Here is an 18,258-nt window from a genome sequence, read left to right on the forward strand (position 1 = left end):
CTTGACTACTGTGCGTCTTCTGTTAGCTTCTCGAACCCTCACCAGAAGCCTGTGAAATCAAGCCTTGATGTTACAGATGAGGAGTCTGAGGTCAGGAAGCTGCACGTGGTTGGGATTCAGTCCAAGACACACCCCATCCCACCTCTTGTCTAGCTCCTGCAGACCCTAGCTCAGGTCCTAAAATTCAGAGGCCCACCTTCCATGATCTTTCTGGGATGTCGCCAGTGAACACACACTCACACCTCTGCACAGGTGCAAGTGCAATGGGTACGCAATCCACCAGTATTGGTGATATTGCAAAACACAGCTAACACAGCTACATGTCCTTTAAAAATCTGAAATAAAGGGGAGCCTGGGTGGCTCAGTTAGTTGAGCATCTGACTCTTGATTTCAGCTAAGGTCATGACCTCAAGTCATGAGTTCGAGCCCCATGTTGGGCCCTGTGCCCAGCAGGGAGTTTGCTTGAGATTCTCTCTCTCTCTCTCTCTCTCTCTCTCTCTTCCTCTCTGCCCCTCCTCTCTCTCATGCTCTCTCTCTCTTTCTCTAAACAGATAAAATCTTTTAAGAAAATGTGAAATAATCTATATACATCCATACAATGGATTGGTATGCTGCTGTTAAAAAGAACAAGGTTCATTTTAAAGATGTAGAAAGTTAAACACTGGGACACCTGGGTGGCTTAGAGGTTGAGTGTCTGCCTTCAGCTCAGGTCGTGATCCCGGGGTCCTGGGATTGAGTCCCGCATCGGGTTCCCCACAGGGAGCCTGCTTCTCCCTCGGCCTGTGTCTCTGCCTGTGTCTGTCTGTGTGAATAAATAAAAATAAAATCTTTAAAAACAAAAAAGATTCTCTTTCCCTCTGCCACCACCCTCCCAACCCCACATGTTTGATGTCTTTTGAAAAAAAAAAAAAGGATGCAGAAGTGCAGGACTCTCCCCTCCAGAGGCCCTTCCTTCTCCCCTCCCAGGCGCCATCATCCCTGCACTGAGCTCAGGTCTTCTAAAAAAAGAAAGAGCAGTTGCCTTCAGATAGCTTTGCTTTTAGCCCCTACCCTTTGAAGATTGCTGGTTGGGCGACCTTGAGGGGAGGGCGAAACACAGGGAACAAAACACAAATGGATAAGAACAGACTTATCCTGCTACCATGCGAGTGCTGGAAAGAGTCAGAGAGAGAGATCGGAGATTAGTGAGGAAGGCAAGGCCTTTGGAGGTCTGGCCTCATTTCCTGGCTTAGGAATCTTCCTTTTTTTTTTTTTTTTTAAAGATTTTTATTTTATTGAATCATGAGAGACACAGAGAGAGAGAGGGAGAGAGAGAGAGAGAGGCACAGGCATAGGCAGAGGGAGAAGCAGGCTCCCTGCAGGGAGCCTGACGTGGACTCGATCCTGAGTCTCCAGGGTCATGCCCTGGGCTGAAAGCGGTGCTAAAGCACTGAGCCACCGGGGCTGCCCACGAAGCTTCCCTTGATCCTCAACCTGATACAGGCTGCACCTGTCAGGACTTCCAGGAAACTGTCCCTCCGGCATCTCTGTCCTCCCCCTCACTCTACCTCTCAGGACTGGACTGGTCTCCAAGAACCACAGGCTTAGTCCTCAAAACGCCCACACAATTCCTTGGCTTCACTTCTGCTTTTGCCTTTGCTAAAATCCCCCCTTTTAAATTTCCATGGGCGAACTCTTACCCATACGTCAGTACCCCACCCAGATTCACTTTTCCTGGGAGAATGGTTCTTGCTCTCCCTTCTCCATAGAAATCACACCATTCCCTCTTCTACAGTTACCTCCTCTTTTTTTTTTTTAAATCTTTTTTTTTTTTTTTTTATTTATGACAGTCACACAGAGAGAGAGAGAGAGGCAGAGACACAGGCAGAGGGAGAAGCAGGCTCCATGCACCCGGAGCCCGACGTGGGATTCGATCCCGGGTCTCCAGGATCGTGCCCCAGGGCAAAGGCAGGCGCCAAACCGCTGCGCCACCAGGATCCCAGTTACCCTCCTCTTGAATCTGATGTGTTCTTTGCAGCCGACACTCTGGGCTGGAATTCACTGCTTACATGTCTGTGTGCTCCAAAACTGGGAGAAAGTCACGGCCAGGAATCTTGCCCAGTGGCCTCAGCCACGATCACAGTTTGATAAATGTCTGTTGAATTGAAATGACCATCGTGAGGTAATAGTAATGAGCCTCTTTCCACCTCCAGCATCAGGACACGTTGGGGAACTCAGAGGCCACCAGCTTCGGAAGCCTCAGGTGCCAAATGACAGTGAGGAGTGGGGCTCAAGACTCTCCGGCTGTGTATCTGAAGAAAGGTAGGTTGGTCGAGCTGGATGCTTGGGGGCCGCAGTGGCTTAACCTACCTGACCAGTGTTTGGGGCTGCTTCCTGGAGCTTCGCACTCCCCTCCCTTTGCTCTCCAGCCTCTCTGGGGGTCATCAGACCTTCTCATAAGGGTGCAAACCTCCAGGCACTTCGCCCCTCACCAGCCCTGCTCACAGCCTCCATGCAGCTGCACTGTGCATGCATATTATCTGGCGGGGGGGGGGCTTGAAAAATGCTGGTGCTGAGTCCTACATCGGGGCTGGGGCCAGATGCTGCCTTTCTAATAACCTCTCGGGGATGCTAAAGCTGCTGCCCCAGGCCCACACATTGAGTAACAAGGATGTTTATCTTATCTCACAATTTACAGCTCATTCCCCCAAACATCCTTCATCTACCCTCACAGAAATCCTCAGGGGAAGGCAAGATCCTATGATCCCGATCTTCGCCCCTGTTTTACAGATAAGGAAACTGAGGCTCAGAGAGATTAGAAGACTTTTGCAAGGTCATGCTGTTGATAAATGGGGGAGGTGGGTTTGAACCTAAGTGTGCCTGAATTCCCCTGCATGGCTTCACAGAGCGGAGACAGGAAGCCCACCCTCCTCTGCCCTCCGGCTGGCCTCCTGCCGTCTCTCCATCAGGGCCAAGAGAGGGGCCAGCCCTGCAGAGGGTGAGCCCTGGGCCTCGGCTAGGTTCCCCATGAACGGGGACTCTCCTCTGCTCTGCTCTCCTGGCCCTCCTTCCTCCGGTTCAGGGTGAGGTGCTGGAGCCGGCCGGCCTGGGCCAACCCCAATCTGGTCAAGGCCCTTGACGTTCGCTGGGCTTCCCTGTCCTCGCTAGTAAAATAGGAGTCGCAAGTGAACCAAGGAGATTGGGAGGTCTGGAGTGAGGAGGTCTGTGCTTTTAGAACAGTGCACAGCATCGGGTAAATAGCAGGTGCAGGAGATTTCTGAGATCCTTTTCATCCTTGCTGACATGTCTCCTGGTGACCTGGGGTAAGACTGCGGACCAGAAGGCAGCCCAGGAGGCCGGACTTGAGACCTAGGGGTTGGCATGGAGGGTGGTGGCAGGCATGTGGCCTCCCAGGTCCCTAGCTTGGGCGGCCTGGATCCCAGCAGCTACTGGACAGCTGGCAGCTCGCGGAGACAGTGCCACGGCCCGGGCACTGAGCCTCGGCTGACCTTGGGATCGGTCCGCAGCCCACGGCAGGGACAAATGCCTGTGGCTCTTTGTCTCTGCACCTTCAAGTCCCCAAATCCCTCCATCCTGTCTCAGGGGAGGGCTCCCATGGGAGAGTGGAGTCCAGCAGAGCTGGGATTTCTCTCATCTGGGGTCAGCATGACGAGAATTCCTGCCCCAGTGTTTATTCCAATTATCATTATTTTTTTTAATCTGTTAAAAAAAGAAGATAACAGAGCATAGAGATTTTTTTTTTCCTAAAAAAGGAAAACCAAAATCAAACAACCTGTCCCCAAAATGTTCTTTAAAACTAATCCTTGGCCTTTTTTTCCACATTAAAAAAAAAACAAAAAAACAAACACAACTCTAGTTTTTTCTCATGTTTGTTCTTATTTGTCCTCATCTCCTGAAAGTTTATACTTGAGGGAAGATTGCAAGGGAAATTGAGAAGCTTCCTTGCTGCCAAACTAAATCAAGGCAGACCTGTTTTTTGCTTTTTTGTTTTGTTTTGTTTTGCTTTTTTTTTCCCCAAGCAGAAAATACACAGACACAGTCATTCTGCATCCTAAGATAGCAAACAGCGAAGGGACGTTCAGACTCCTGCCTCCTCGCCTACGAGCACTATCTCTGCTCAGGAACCACTTCTTTAGTTTTTATGCCATGAAGTAGGGACAAAAGTCACAGGTGAGGAGGAATATATACAGTTTTTGAGAATATTTTTTGAGTATATCCCACATCAGTGGCATCTGGTATAGGTAGGCAAATGCATCCATTCATGCACCTGACCTTTAGTGACCTGGAACACAGGGCCCTTGATCCATCTTCTGGTACCATCCTGTTGACACCCACTTAAAATCTGTGGCCTGGAGCATGGAGCAGCAGCCCCGTGATTTTTCAGACTTGAAGGAAGACAGTGCTCAAAGGCTCCTTCCAGTTGGGCTAGCCCAACCCCCTCGTTTCACAGATGAGGACTAGAAAGTGGAGGCATCTTGCCACTCCATCAAGGTGGAACCAGGGACGTCAGGGCACAACCTCCCCGAGCTCTGAGTTATCCCCCAGACCTGCCCCATTACCCGCTGTGCAGATCTGCTCGGCGTTGGCACTTCCCATAGATGTTGACTGAGGTCCTGTGGTGTGGTATACCCTGTGGACGTAGCTGTGGAACAAAACATAATCGCTGACTGATACAGCCGTCGATGCAGCAATAAGATCATTTTGGACGGTTCAAAGTGCTTTGATGAAATGAAACAGGACAGTGGGATGAAGACGGACGTAGGCTTCCTGGAACAGTCAGATTCATGGCGATGGGAAGTGAAACAGTGGTTATGAGGGTGGGGGGCTAGGCGGGGATGGACAGCTGGGGTTCGACAGGTGTGCAGAGCTTTATTTTAGGATGAAGCAAAAGTTCTAGAGATGGATGGTAGTGATGGTTACACCACAACACAAATGGGTTAAATGCCATTGGACTATCCACTTAATGGGGTCAAAATGGTAAATCTTGTGTTGTATATATTTTTATCACAATTTAAAGAGGGAAAGAAAGGTGAACATTCATTGCTGCCAGTTGGTCAGGGAAGGAGCTTCAGAGGAGGGGATGTTGGAACTGAGACCAAAGGAATAGGAGGCTCCTGCCATGCAAAGACCTCAGGGCATGAGATTCCCCGTGCCGGGTGATGTGGAGGCTGCCAGGAGCTGCTGAGGGAGAGAGCCCTACAATCCAGGGCTGTCCCGTGGAACTTTCTGCGGTGATGGGAACGTTCTATAAACCTTTGCTGTCCAAAATGATACCCAGCGGCCACCCAGGTACCCAGCACTTGCTGCAACACGAACGTCAGTGAGCTGAAACAGATATTGAAATGGTCACATATGCCTGGCGACTACTACAGTGTTGGCTGGTGGCGAGTGGCTCTGGGGACTCTCAGGCTGGTGGGGGAAGCAGACACTGTCCTGAGTAGCTTAAGGACAGGGTGAAAGATGATAGAGCCTTGCTATCTAGGGAGAGAGAAATGAATTCTAACTGTAAAAAATCAATCAGGGAGATAGACCCTTGATATTAAGCTGGATTTGGTGAAGGATGGGCTGGGGCTGTGCAGGCAGAGTTCATGACAGGGCAGTCGGGCAGAGGGGGTGGTGGGAACCCCTGCTAGGGTAAGATGTGGCTTTCTGGAGACTGTACAGTATCTGCTGAGCATCACTAAGTGCCAGGCTCATTGCTCAGCCTCTCAGTGTATGGACTATCTTTTCATCTACTCAGTGTCTACGAGGCCTACACACTATTGCCCCCATTGAACAGATGGAGAAGTTGAGGCTCTGGAATGCTTCAGGGATTTGCACTCAAGCCTCTCTCATTCTGCAGCTTGTATTCTTGGGTTCTACATTTTAAGCCTCTCCACAATTTCTAGGAGAAAGTGTGGGTTAATCCCTGGTGAACAGCTGGGTGGAGGGGTCAGACTCAGGGTGGCAAAGAGCACAGATTCCTCATTCCTTTCTGCCCCCCATCAGCTGTGTTCACTCTCTTTCCTTACATGAGATATGGACGTAATAATAGGATAGACGTTTGGCTATAGATTTATCTCTCTCTATATATATCTCCCTGCAAAAATCTCCTCTTTGCAAAATGATGCTCTAAAAATAACAGGGCTTATGGGAAAAGTAGAGTTAGGGACAGGCGAAACCCAAGCCTCGCCATTTTTAACCAGAGGACTGGCAGACGTGATCACAACCCTGTTTAAAATGCTAGCAGAATTTTTAAATAGATTGAATCCAGCACAAAGAGATGCTACAGTAAATGCACAAGAGTCACACAGCTTGATGTGGGAGGGAGGCAGGAAGGGTGGGGTCTGCTGAATTGGGCAGGGGAAAATCACAAGTGCCACCTTGAAGACAAAGAAGGTGGCCAGTCTGGGGCAGGGGGAAGAGCGTGGGCCGAAGGGCATTGTGTACGGCCCCGTGCTTCCTGTGGCTTGCCCGCGCTCCGCTGTTGGTGCATGCTGCAGTCACCTGTTGTTGATGCCACAAGACAGTGACATGCTGGAAAAACTGTAGATGGACCGGCGTGGCCTCAGCGTTACAGCAGCAAAGCTTCCTGCCCACCACGAGTTCTTTTTCAAGATTTTATTTATTTATTCATGAGAGACACAGAGAGAGAGGCAGAGACACAGGCAGAGGGAGAAGCAGGCTCCCTGCAGGGATCCCAATGCGAGACTCCATCCCAGGACCCCGGGGTCACGACCTGAGCTGAAGGCAGACACTCAACCGCTGAGCCACCCAGCGGGGTCCCCCACCATGAGTTTGAACCACAGGAACAAACATTGGTAGCAGAGTAGGCTGGACCTAACTCACAGGGCAGTGAAAACGAAATGAGGTCATATAGGCAGAGCATGAGTCACCATGTCTGTGTATACAGGTAGAGCACAAGAAATGTTTGCTGGTAATAATAAAAATATTCGTACGTGTCACCTCTTCACACACCCCCTTCAGTGCTTCAAAGGTGTGATGAGCATCTATCTAGGTCTGCAGGTTTGGGGCCATGGGCCTGGTGAGCTCCATACTCTTCATGCATGGGCGATCCAGAAGTTTCATGGTGCAGCGAGGGTCTCATCTTGGACTTCACACTACCCTTCGTCCAACCAGAGGGTCCACTATCATATGACCAGTAAACTGCGGTCAACTCTGCAAGGTTTTTGGATCTTTAAAAACATTTTTTTCTGCCTTTTCCTCCAGGCCAAGAATTCACCACCACAAGTCAGAAGAGCTTCGAGCAAACAGGTTTCCAAAACACGCTCTCTGGACTGTACCGGCCCGTCATATTCCCAGCCTCAGGAGCTGATCTGACTGGGGCTCATCTCTTCTGTCTGCTGGCCTGTGACCGTGATTCATGCTGTGACGGCTTCATCCTTGCCCAGCTCCAAGGAGGTAATGCCTGGGACAGTGAGGACCAGGGCCTTCTGGTACCAGGACTCATGGTCTTACAAAGGAAAGAGCAGGGTCACTGAAGCCAGGATTCACAATGTGGGGACGGCGTGGGGAGGTGCGGGCATGAGGTGACCACTGAGCTTCTGCAGCCCTGCATGTCGCACAAAGGTGGTTTTCATTCAAAGCATCGTGGGAAGCTATTGAAAGTTTTAAGTGAGGGAATGCCACGATCAGATTTGGATTTTGAAGCTGTGGCTTGAGTGTGCAGAAGGTAACGGGTAGGGAGTTGGAGTAGATGTGGGGTTCAGTTAGGAGCTACGCCCACAGTCCAGGTGAGGGGGTGGGTAGCGTGGGCAGGGTGACAGTGGTAGAAATGGAGATGAAGGGTCAGATTCAAGGTATCCTTAGCCGACAAAACCCACAGGACTCCATAGATATGAGGAGCGGAGAAGGAGGAGGTGTCCAAGACCATTCTTGGTGATCCACTTGTTCACCTGGTTGGACAGCTTGCCTGTGTGGCAAATAACGGAAGATACCAGATGTCAAATTTGGTGATGGGAGAGGAGGATTTGGGACAGTCATGGGCCCATTTACGGTGTGCTAAGCGTGCAGTGCCTTTAAGACATTCACAAGATGTGGATTAAGCTTTTGGGTACCAAGGTCTAGAGCTCAGAGGCGGGGTCCGGGCGGGAGATAGAAATGCATGAATTCCTGGTGTTCAGGTGGTATCAGGGCTGCGGGTCTGGGTGGGATTTCCTGGGAAGAGGGTTCAGGGTGAGAAGGTAGGGGGAAGCAGGCGATCCCTGGTGAGCACCTACATAACGGGGAGGACTTTCGAAGAAGACGGAAAACTAGCGAACGAGCGGCCAGGCAGCTGGAAGGAGCCGAGGAGGCGAGGGAGGTCCATCGTGGAAAGAGGAAGGAAGTTTGTCAATAGATTTGAATGCTGCTCAGAGCACAAACAAGGTGTTTACTGAAAGGGGGGTGGGGCTGCAAGAGAGTGTGTTTGTTGGAGGGGTGGGGCAGGAGTCTGAACTGGACTGAGTTAATTCCTGTGTATTTATTTTATTTATTTATTTAAATATTTTATTTATTTATTCAAGAGAGACACAGAGAGAGAGAGAGAGAGAGACAGAAAGAGAGAGAGAGGCAGAGACACAAGGCAGGGGGAGAGGCAGGCTCCTTGCAAGGAGCCCCATGTGGGACTTGATCCTGGGACTCCAGGATCACAACCTGAGCTGAAGGCAGGCGCTCAATGGCTGAGCCACCCCAGCATCTCTTGCTTTTTTCTTTTTTCTTTATTTATTTAAATTCATTTAGCCAACTTAGAGTACATCATTAGTTTCAGATGTAGAGCTCAATAATTTATCAGTTGCATATAACACCCCGTGCTCATCACATCACGTGCCCTCCAGGACTGAGCTGAATCCTAAAATTCCTTTTAGATTTCGCGCCTTGTGATTATATGTTGTGCATCGATGCTAGTGTTTAGATAGGTGAAAAAATACGTATATATAGAGATATACACACACGTACCCATGCACATCCATGTAAACACACATACGTGTGTGAAATGCGGTGGTTCGGATCCAGGATGCCTTTTGTGAGGCCACCACAATCCCCCCAAGTGCTCTATTACTCACCAAACCATATGGTTTTTCAAGCTGGAAGGTTGATTTCATTTTCCTTAAAATCATATATGGAAGAATTATTTTGTTCCATGGAACACGGGGAGCCCACGAAATCCCTTTTCTTTCCATGACGTGCCTGGCTAGCAGCTCGCTGGCATTTCCCTCCAAGTGTAACCTGCGACCCGTGAATTATGTTGCGCTGACCGACCACCTCACAAACTGGAGGTCTCTTGGAGACGCACCTAAAACACCAGGCAGATGTTTTTTCCCAGGCTTGTCTGGTGGGCAGAGCCGGGGCTTGGAATCAGCAAGCTTTGGCCGGATCCGCCAATGACCAGGAACAGACTCCTGCTCGGTCCTTTTACCAGGGTCTGGAAAGTCATTTAACTTTCTGGCAGATTCCCCCCTCCCTTCCCCTCCCTGCTCTGCCTTCACCAACCTTCAACTCCTAAGTGGCTTTGTCTCTACTGATTATTAAGGACACTTCTGGAGGCTCCTGGACCTACATTTTCGTGAGGTTCAGAGGGACTTGGGTGGCCCCTCGGCCCCTGGGAGTGTGACCGAGGCTGGCAGGCTTCCCCTGGGCTCTCAGCGGGTGCCCCTGCTACTCTGGTGCTGAGGCTCAGCCGGGTAGGGGGCAGGGGGTAGCCCCCCCCCCCCCACCAGGCCCTCGCTGCCTGCTGGCCACTCCTCCCATCTCAGCTAGGAAAGCCTTTCTCCTTTTCTGCTTCCTTATTATGAAACGAAGTGGTCTCACCAGGTCGGGGAATCTGGAATCCAGCTGTGTGCACCAGGACTGTGGTGCTGTTGATAAAGGCCAACTCCCGCATGTCACCACCCTCTATCCCTATGACCCACTGAGTCAGAAGCTCCATGGTCGGTGCCGAGGAGCGAGCATTTTTAAAGCCCTCCCCGTGTTGTTGATCGAATCAGTCCAAGCTGCTGGTTTGAGAACCAGCAATCAGAGGATCTGTAAGGTCACTTTTTACAGAGATGCTGCTGCTGCTGCTGCTGCTAATATATATATATTTTATCACCTGGAGGTTAAAAGTGGCCAGTGGGAGGGAGAAGGACAAAATGTCAGATTTATAAGCCAGACATCTGAGTCATCTACTTTGGGGAAATTTTGGTGAGAGATGAGTTTGAAACTCTCTCTATGGGGGAGCCCTTGTGGCGCAGTGGTTTATGCTGCTTTCAACCCAGGGAGTGATCCTGGGGTCCCGGGATCGAGTCCCACGTCGGGCTCCCTGCATGGAGCCTGCTTCTCCCTCTGCTTGTGTCTCTGCCTCTCTCTCCATCTGTGTCTCTCATGAATAAATAAAATCTTAAAAAAAAAAAAAAAAGAAACTCTCTCTGGGCGTGGGCACAAATTAGGATAAAGAAGGGAAGGGGTTATGGGTGGCAGATTTCCTATTTTTTTCTGGAGAATCTGAGCAACTATACTACCGAATGAGATTATTTATCAAAATGGAAAATCTGAGTAAAAATACTACTTAGTGGTGTTCAGATTCTGGGGAATCTACAATACTACGTAATGGGATTATTTATCGACCTTATATAAATGACCTAATTTCTAGATCTCAGTAAATTTGGGTAATTAACTTATCTGAGAATCCGTTTCTCCACTAGTAAAACAGAAATAATAATATCTGCAAGGGGATTAACATACTTCAAGCACTTACCATAGTGACTGGCACGTTACAGACCCTGAAGCATCTGAGTTACCTGCCTTCCCTCCCTGAAACCACAGCCGGGTGCCGTAAGCTCAGGACGGGTCTTCCTGACACCAAGCAAAGTTATAACTTCAAGGCAGCTTTTTAACAGTTGGGACATGTATCCAAACTTAGGATATGTATTCAAGACAAATAGTCTAGTGCCTCCCCTAGTTATAGATTTCTCTCTGCACATCCCAGGCCTGGCGAGGGGTGGGGGGGCAGGTGGTCCCACAGCCTCTGCTTGAATGCATCCAGAGACAAGGAGCTCACTTCTTAATAGGGAAGCTTGGGCCATTGCTGCGGAGCTTGTGGTTTTTCACAGAGCCTTACTTGGAATCTGAGTACTCCTTTCTGAGCCCCTTCAAAGTTGGTGTGCATGTACATGTGTGCATGAGAAAGGGGAGAGAGAGAGAGAGAGAGAGAGAGAGAGAGAGAGAAGCTGCTGTTTATTTGCTAGAAGCCTCAAAAAGATCCCTCTGTGGGGTAGTGGATAGAGAGTGAGGCCAGAGGATTCTGACACTAAGACCCCAGGTGCTGTTGAAGATGTCATGGCTGGTGACCCATCAAGAAGAGCTTTAATGCAGGAGGTTCAACAGGGCAGGCAAGGGGGTGGCCTTCCCTTTGCAAATTGGCCACTATGACACGTGCAGGGCTATCAGGCAAGAGGAACCCAACTGAAAACCAAGCTCCTGAGTTCCAGGCTCTGTCCCTGTGTGCTCCCGAGGGGTTGTTACCTGTTCCCACCCTCCAAGCCCCTCGGGGCACCCACGTGGGTCCCTAGAAGGGCCCTACTTGTTCTTCATCACATCACCTTCTCTTCCCTCTCGTGACTCTGCAGGGCCCATCATCTGTGGGTTGCTGAGCTCCCCCGATGTCCTACTTTGCCATGTCAAAGACTGGAGGGACCCCACTGAAGCCCAGGCTAATGCCACCTGTCCTGGTGTGACATATGACCGGGGGAGCCGCCAGGCGACGTTGCGTCTGGGAGGCCAGGAGTTCAGGGGTAAGTCTCTGCCTGCCGCCTAACTTCTTTCAAAATGGTGAGCCCTGGGTGTTCTATGCAACCGAAGGGTTCTTGAAAATTACATCTGAAACTAATGATGTACTGTATGTTGGCTAATTGAATTTAAATGCAAAAAAACAATGAATTTTCCTCACCAGTGGGGTCTTCTCCTGTGAACCCCCTTTGTACCCTGAGAAGGTTATACTTCTGAAAAAAATAATGGTATCAAAGGTGCTACATAAAACCCAACCAGAGCTTCTCAGCAGCTCTCCCAAGGCTGGAGGGAGCTCGCAGCCGGGCAGGTAGGCTGTTGCTGATGATACCAGCTGCATTGCCCGTCCTAATTATAGGGGTGCAAGAGGCTGTGAGCCCCACCACGTAGGGTCCGTTGATGCAAATAACTATTCAGCTTACTCCATCCTCCTCCTCCTCCTTTCAGAAGCTCTTCCAACATTTCCCACAAACTTATGTGCATTCGATCTAGAAGTCACCCCGAGATCATCTGCCTACCCCCTCGTTTTATAGGGATGGGCGTCAGTGCCTGAGGCCCCACTGTGGCCCGTCACATCTCCTCTCTGCCTCTTCCAGCCCTGCCCTTGCATCAGGGCTCCACGGGGGTAGAGTCCTGAGCTGGGGACCGACCACACCAGCACGACTTAGTGTGGTCAGGACCGGCGGGTTCAGCATCATCGGAAGCTCATTAGAAATACAGATTCTCGGGTTCCACCCCAGACACCCAAGGTGGCCCCAGGAATCTGTCCTAGCCAGCTGTCTGGGTAGTGCTGTGTCTGCTGAGTTTGGGAAGTTTGAGAAGCATCAGCTAGGTGACCTGGAAGTTTTCTTCCACCTTCCAACCTGAAACGTCAGAGTTTATGGTGAGAACAGGGCCCAGGAGATCCCTGACTCCCGGTTCCTCTGTGAGGCTGGCCGAAGCCCGGCTCCGTCTCACCTCCTCTCTGTTTTTCTGCCAGCATGTGGCTCCAACCCACCCTCTGCTTTGGGAGGGGTGAAAGCATTGCAGGTGGCAGCCTGACAGGACACAGAAGAGGACTAAGGGAAGTTCAAAGAGCCCTTGAAGGCTTCCATCTCTCGGAGACGTTGGTCCTTCAAGAGCTGGAAGCCACTAGAAGTTTGCAGGGCCTGCTTCTCAGTGTAAGGCAACTCTCAGGTTTGTAATGGCAGAGAGCTCAATGTCACCTCCAAGGGGCCCTCCCTGACTACCCTGCAGAGTTCAGTGCTTCCTCCAGTGAAAAACTTCACAGGAATTCCTGAAAATTCCTCTGTTGGGCGGTGTGGAGGGCACTGCCCTGAGAGCGTGCCTTTGCCTGCCTGCTGCTCTTACCTGCCAGCTGGTAGTTTACCTGTGGTGTTGAATCCCCATTTTGGACACCATTAGTGTGATCTGGAGCAGGTCAGGAAATATCTTCAGGCCTAATTGCTTGTCTACAAAATGGCTTAGTGGGAGGACCTGTCTCCCAGGACTGTGGTGAGGTGGGAGGAGATAGTGGAAAGTATCATAGCTGTGTTCCCCACCACACCGGCTATGAGCCACCCACTACCCTGAGGCCCCCCGGCCGCTGCTAACTCACATACTGCCCCCCCCAACCCGCCTGGCCACAATGCTTCCTTGGAGGGAGGCACTGTTATTAATTCTCCCCATTTTACAGCTGAAGACACTGAGGTACATGGATAAAGTCTTCTCAAGGGCTCAGAGCTTCTAAGTAGAAAGCCTGGGACTGGAAACCAGATAGTATGATTCCAAAGCTGACGTTCTTACCTGCTTCTTGATATTGGCACTTACAGATAATAGGTCTGAGACGAACTTCGTAGGGGGTCTGACACATAGAATTACTGTTAGGTAATATTATTATCGTTTTTAAAAATTTGTCATTGTCTTTTGTTATTTTTAAGAACTAGACCGTATATTTAGAATTTCTAGCTTTACACCATCCAGCATGAAACCTGGCATAGAGAATATACATAATATCTGTGGAATGAATATTTACCAAAGCCTGGACAAAAAAATATATATATATATTGCCTAATTAGGTGGGATTCCATGAGGCTTAGTTTTTTTGGGGGTAAATAAAATCAAATTGCTTATTTATATGATGGATAGTAAACATATGGTATCCATTATTCTGAGAGGTAGCCCAGGGTGAGCAAACAAGCGTTTGCAGAAAGATGTGTGATATATTCATGGGCAATAAATCCAGAGTAAATTGCTTAACATGGAGCATGTGCTTGGTAGGTGCCCAAGAAATAAAGAATGTGTCCTTGTCTGGCCTCCCTGAGAAGGAGTGATTACCAAATGACTTTTGAAGTTTTTGGTTTCTTTCAATGCCCTGTGGGTATGTGTATATTTTAGGGTATTGGGCAAAGCTTTATTTTATTTTTTTTTTTTTTAAATTTTTATTTATTTATGATAGTCACAGAGAGAGAGAGAGAGAGGCAGAGACATAGGCAGAGGGAGAAGCAGGCTCCATGCACCGGGAGCCTGATGTGGGATTCGATCCGGGGTCTCCAGGATCGCGCCCTGGGCCAAAGGCAGGCGCCAAACCGCTGCGCCACCCAGGGATCCCTGGGCAAAGCTTTAAGAAGGGTACCTTTTGCTTTGTTTTTTAAAATATTTTGTTTATTTATGTGAGATAGAGCATGTGTACGTGCGAGAGAGAGTGCATGTATGATAAGAGGGTAGGAGCAGGGGGGAAGAAGACTCCCTACCAAGCAGGAAGCCTAGTGTGGGGCTTGATCGCAGGTCACTGGGATCATGACCTGAGCTGAAGGCAGATGCTTAACTGACTGAGCCACCAGGCTCCACAAGAAGCGCACCCCTTGATGGGGATTTTAGGCACTCTGAGGTATATCCATGATGTTCCAAACTGGGAGTTGCCTTAGATGCAGACTGACCAGGACACCCTTTCCAATTGAGAACAATAGAGCACAAAAGCTCCGTGCCACAGTTATAGGTCACTCCTCAAGTATAATGAGTCCCTGGGAAAGAAACATGGTTTAAATTCTTACTAAAATGTGAGTAGCTGGGATCCCTGGGTGGCGCAGTGGTTTGGCGCCTGCCTTTGGCCCAGGGCGCGATCCTGGAGACCCGGGATCGAATCCCACGTCGGGCTCCCAGTGCATGGAGCCTGCTTCTCCCTCTGCCTGTGTCTCTGCCTCTCTCTCTCTCTCTCTCTCTCTGTGACTATCATAAATAAATTTGAAAAAAATTAAAAAAAAATGTGAGTAGCTGATAGAGTCCCTTTTCTAACAACAGATATTGATAGCGGGAGAAAATGAGGATTCCGTGGATTCAGGCAGCTGCAGGGGAGGCCACAGAGCTGATTGAAGCACAAAGGAAGGATCTGGGGACAATAGCAATGAACTCTGTCCCAGCCTCTGCCTTCCCATTTAGCCATTGGTTAGATGCTCATGAAAATGCAGATTCTGGAATCAGACCCTGGGATTCAAATTCCATTTTAAATGCTTACTCCTTATGTGACCTTTCTGGGCCTTGGCCTTCCTGGTCATGAAATGCAGATAATGATGACTTTGGCTCCTTGGGAGGTTAGAAGGATTGAAGGAGGAATGCGTGGTGAAGCACTAGGAGTGGTGCCCGGAACAAGGTGGGCACTCTCAGTAGATAGTAGAGATTATGGAGCAATAGCCTGCATTGAAAATCCTGGAGACAGATTCTGCTTTTCTCTGCTAGCTCTGTGGCCTTGCTCAAAGCACTTAACCTCTCTGAGCCTCAGGGTCTCCATCTATAAAATGGGGGCTCACTTTTTTTTTAATTTAAATTTGATTACCCAACATTTAGTACATCATTAGTTTCAGATGTAGTTTCCACTTTTTTGTGTATTAGAGAATGAAGCGCTAACGTGCTCTACGGCTGTAGTTTAAGGCACCGTTTCTGAACTTCAAGTCCCTGCCTCCTTGATGGCACATCCCACAGAGGCACCTTGTAGGACTTCCAGTCTGGGTATCTGCTTTCATTGACCAGCTCACCGGTCCTCTGAGAGTCTGGTCTAACAGGTGGCCTGGCTAATGGAGAATTAGGATTTATGTATAAAGTGTAAGTGACTCGCTTGCCATTTGTAGGATATTGCAGCCCAACAGAGTACACTAAATTCAAACAGGAAGCACATCAGTACCCATGTTGCATTGTACAAAGCACTTTCACCCCCCTCAGCACCCTGGTCCTTTGGTACTTGAGCGAGGCAGCTGGTTACCTCACAGTTTTACCCACGAGAGCACAGTTCCAAGCTGTGGCATGTCCTACCTAGAGGAGCTGCCTTTGCATGAAGGCCATAGCTGGGATCTTAGACCTTAGGTGTCAGAGGCCAGAGCCATCGGTGGAAGCTGTCTCCCACACCACCCCATGGTACTACCTGCTTGTGTTGTCCTAACAAGTTAAGGAGTCCAGTAGTGGACACCCCTCCCTTGCTCTACTCCAGACATGGGGTAGTTCATGTCAGAGACCACATATTCTACTTCAAGGATTTCAAGGATTTTAAAGGGCTGTGGGGAGAAGAGGACAGAAAGCCCCAGGGAAAGTGGGAAGGTCAGGTGTGGCTGTGGAGGTGAGCAGGAATAGCTATAGAGGAGGGATTTTTGGGCTCTTGCATCCATCACTCGTCCTGAGAGCCTGCTGGATGTGGGTGCTGGGCCCACACTGGGGTCCAGGTGGGCGGAGTGGTCTCTGTGCACCAGGAACTCAAAGGTAGTGTTTCATTTGTCTGCCTGAGTGGACTGACCAAGGTTCATGGAACTCAGAACGCCCTTTCAGTACATTTCTCCTCATTTTTTAAGCCAACCAAATATCAGTTCACAACAAACAAATACAACCAAAACCAACCAACCCTACAAATTACCTGGAGGCCCTTTTATCCAATTGGAAGGCCCAGTGCTTTTCATGGTTGTGAGGTTTCTCTTTCCCGTCATCGGATTTCTGTTTAGACACTTCTCCCAAGAGAGGAATCCACCCAAAATCTGTGTCTCCCAAATTGCCAATGGGCATCTCTGGGTGTTTCAACTATTTGGTGCTGGCTGGATCCATCTTCTCATTTCTAAGGGAAAAGGCTTAGAAGGCTCTGGAACTGCTTATGCCTTCTTTCTGACAATGTCTTGAAGTGCAAATGAATGCAAAATAGGCAGATTAAATGTCCCTTAATGCCCATAGGGACTTAACATTTGACAGGAAAAACAGGCCTTGGAAGAACACTGTTGGGTTTATTATGGATCCCAAAGGCTTCATGCTTTGGGCAGTGGTGAGGCTCAGGCTGATAGCTGGCATCTGTCGCCAGCATAGGAGTCTGTTTTGTATCAGTGAGGGCCATTGTCTCAGGGTGCTGAGGGCTAGGTGGAGAAATTTCCCATGTCTCTGGGATGCCCACCATCACCAGATGCATTTTGAGCAAACCATCCATTGGGCAGCTACAAATAGGATGACCCTGTTATAGTTATTTACAATAGTTGTCATGTGTTTTGCACTAAGCAGAGCCTGAGACAAGGATTTAGGAATGCAGTTTATTTAGGAAGGGAAAGGAATATGAGGTGGACTCTGAAACCCGGGCTTTCTAGTTTGGGATGCTGTCCACTCCTAGGCAGCAGACGCAAACTAACCACCCCAGACACAGCACATGACCTCTCTACGGAAGTGTTCCGAAGTAAATCAAGACCACACAACACCCACCAACCCTCCGAATCAAGGCTCCATGCCAAACCCCAAAACTTCTAAATGTGTATATGTCCCTGTTGCCTTGATTATGGAGAGAGAGGTGATGAGTCAGAGTGTGGAGGCCTGTTTGTGTCACAGGGATATTCTAACTCAACTGTCACGGAAGGAATGGAACAAATATCTGGACAGTCAAAACTGTTTTCCCCTAAAATATTGCTTCACAGGGAAGAGGAGGAATCACGTTTGCTCCAGTTCTATGCGCCCCGTCTCAATCAACAAAATTGAGCCTGGAAAGTTTTGGGGAATGGAGTGAAGGGCTGGAAGTCTGCATTAGGAAAGGCCAGCCTTCCTGTGCTTGGGAAGATAATGCTCTGTGTTTGCTTGGTGGGCTCTGAGTATCATTGATTACATTGTTTTCCTCATTCATCCCTCGAGTTTATTAATGTATGAACAGCAGTTCTGCAGCAGGGATGATGTCAGGTGTGGGTGATATAGAGAGGAACAAAGCCTGTTCCCAACCTTGGAAAGCTCTAGTACAGTCAATGGACAGTGACAGTCTAGTGTGAGATTAAAGATTCAGGTGTTTGTTGAGTGCTCTACAAATCCAGAGGAAGAGCATGTAACCCAGCCAGAGGGTTCGTGGGGCTTTCTAGTAGGAGATGATGCTGACTCTGATTTTTAAAGAATGAGTAGAGGCTAACCAGTTGGAAGAGGGTGAGAGTTCGAGGCAGAGAGGGGATATCTGGGCAGTGATGCAGAAGCCTGGAAGCCTGCAAAGACAAGCCCCTTGGAGATGACACATGGTCGCTCATGCTGCCAAGATTGAGGTCCCAG

The 18,258-nt window shown here is 49.3% G+C and overlaps 1 protein-coding gene across 1 annotated transcript in view; it reads left to right on the forward strand.

The window, feature by feature from the left end:
• TG (thyroglobulin) overlaps positions 1-18,258 on the forward strand; it is a 285,189-nt gene that overhangs the window by 97,874 nt on the left and 169,057 nt on the right. The window contains 1 exon segment of the mRNA NM_001048104.1: positions 11,586-11,750. Within this exon segment, the coding sequence (NP_001041569.1) occupies positions 11,586-11,750 (165 nt within the window).

Source organism: Canis lupus, chromosome 13, assembly GCF_011100685.1.
Source record: "Canis lupus familiaris isolate Mischka breed German Shepherd chromosome 13, alternate assembly UU_Cfam_GSD_1.0, whole genome shotgun sequence".
Lineage (NCBI taxonomy): Eukaryota > Metazoa > Chordata > Mammalia > Carnivora > Canidae > Canis > Canis lupus.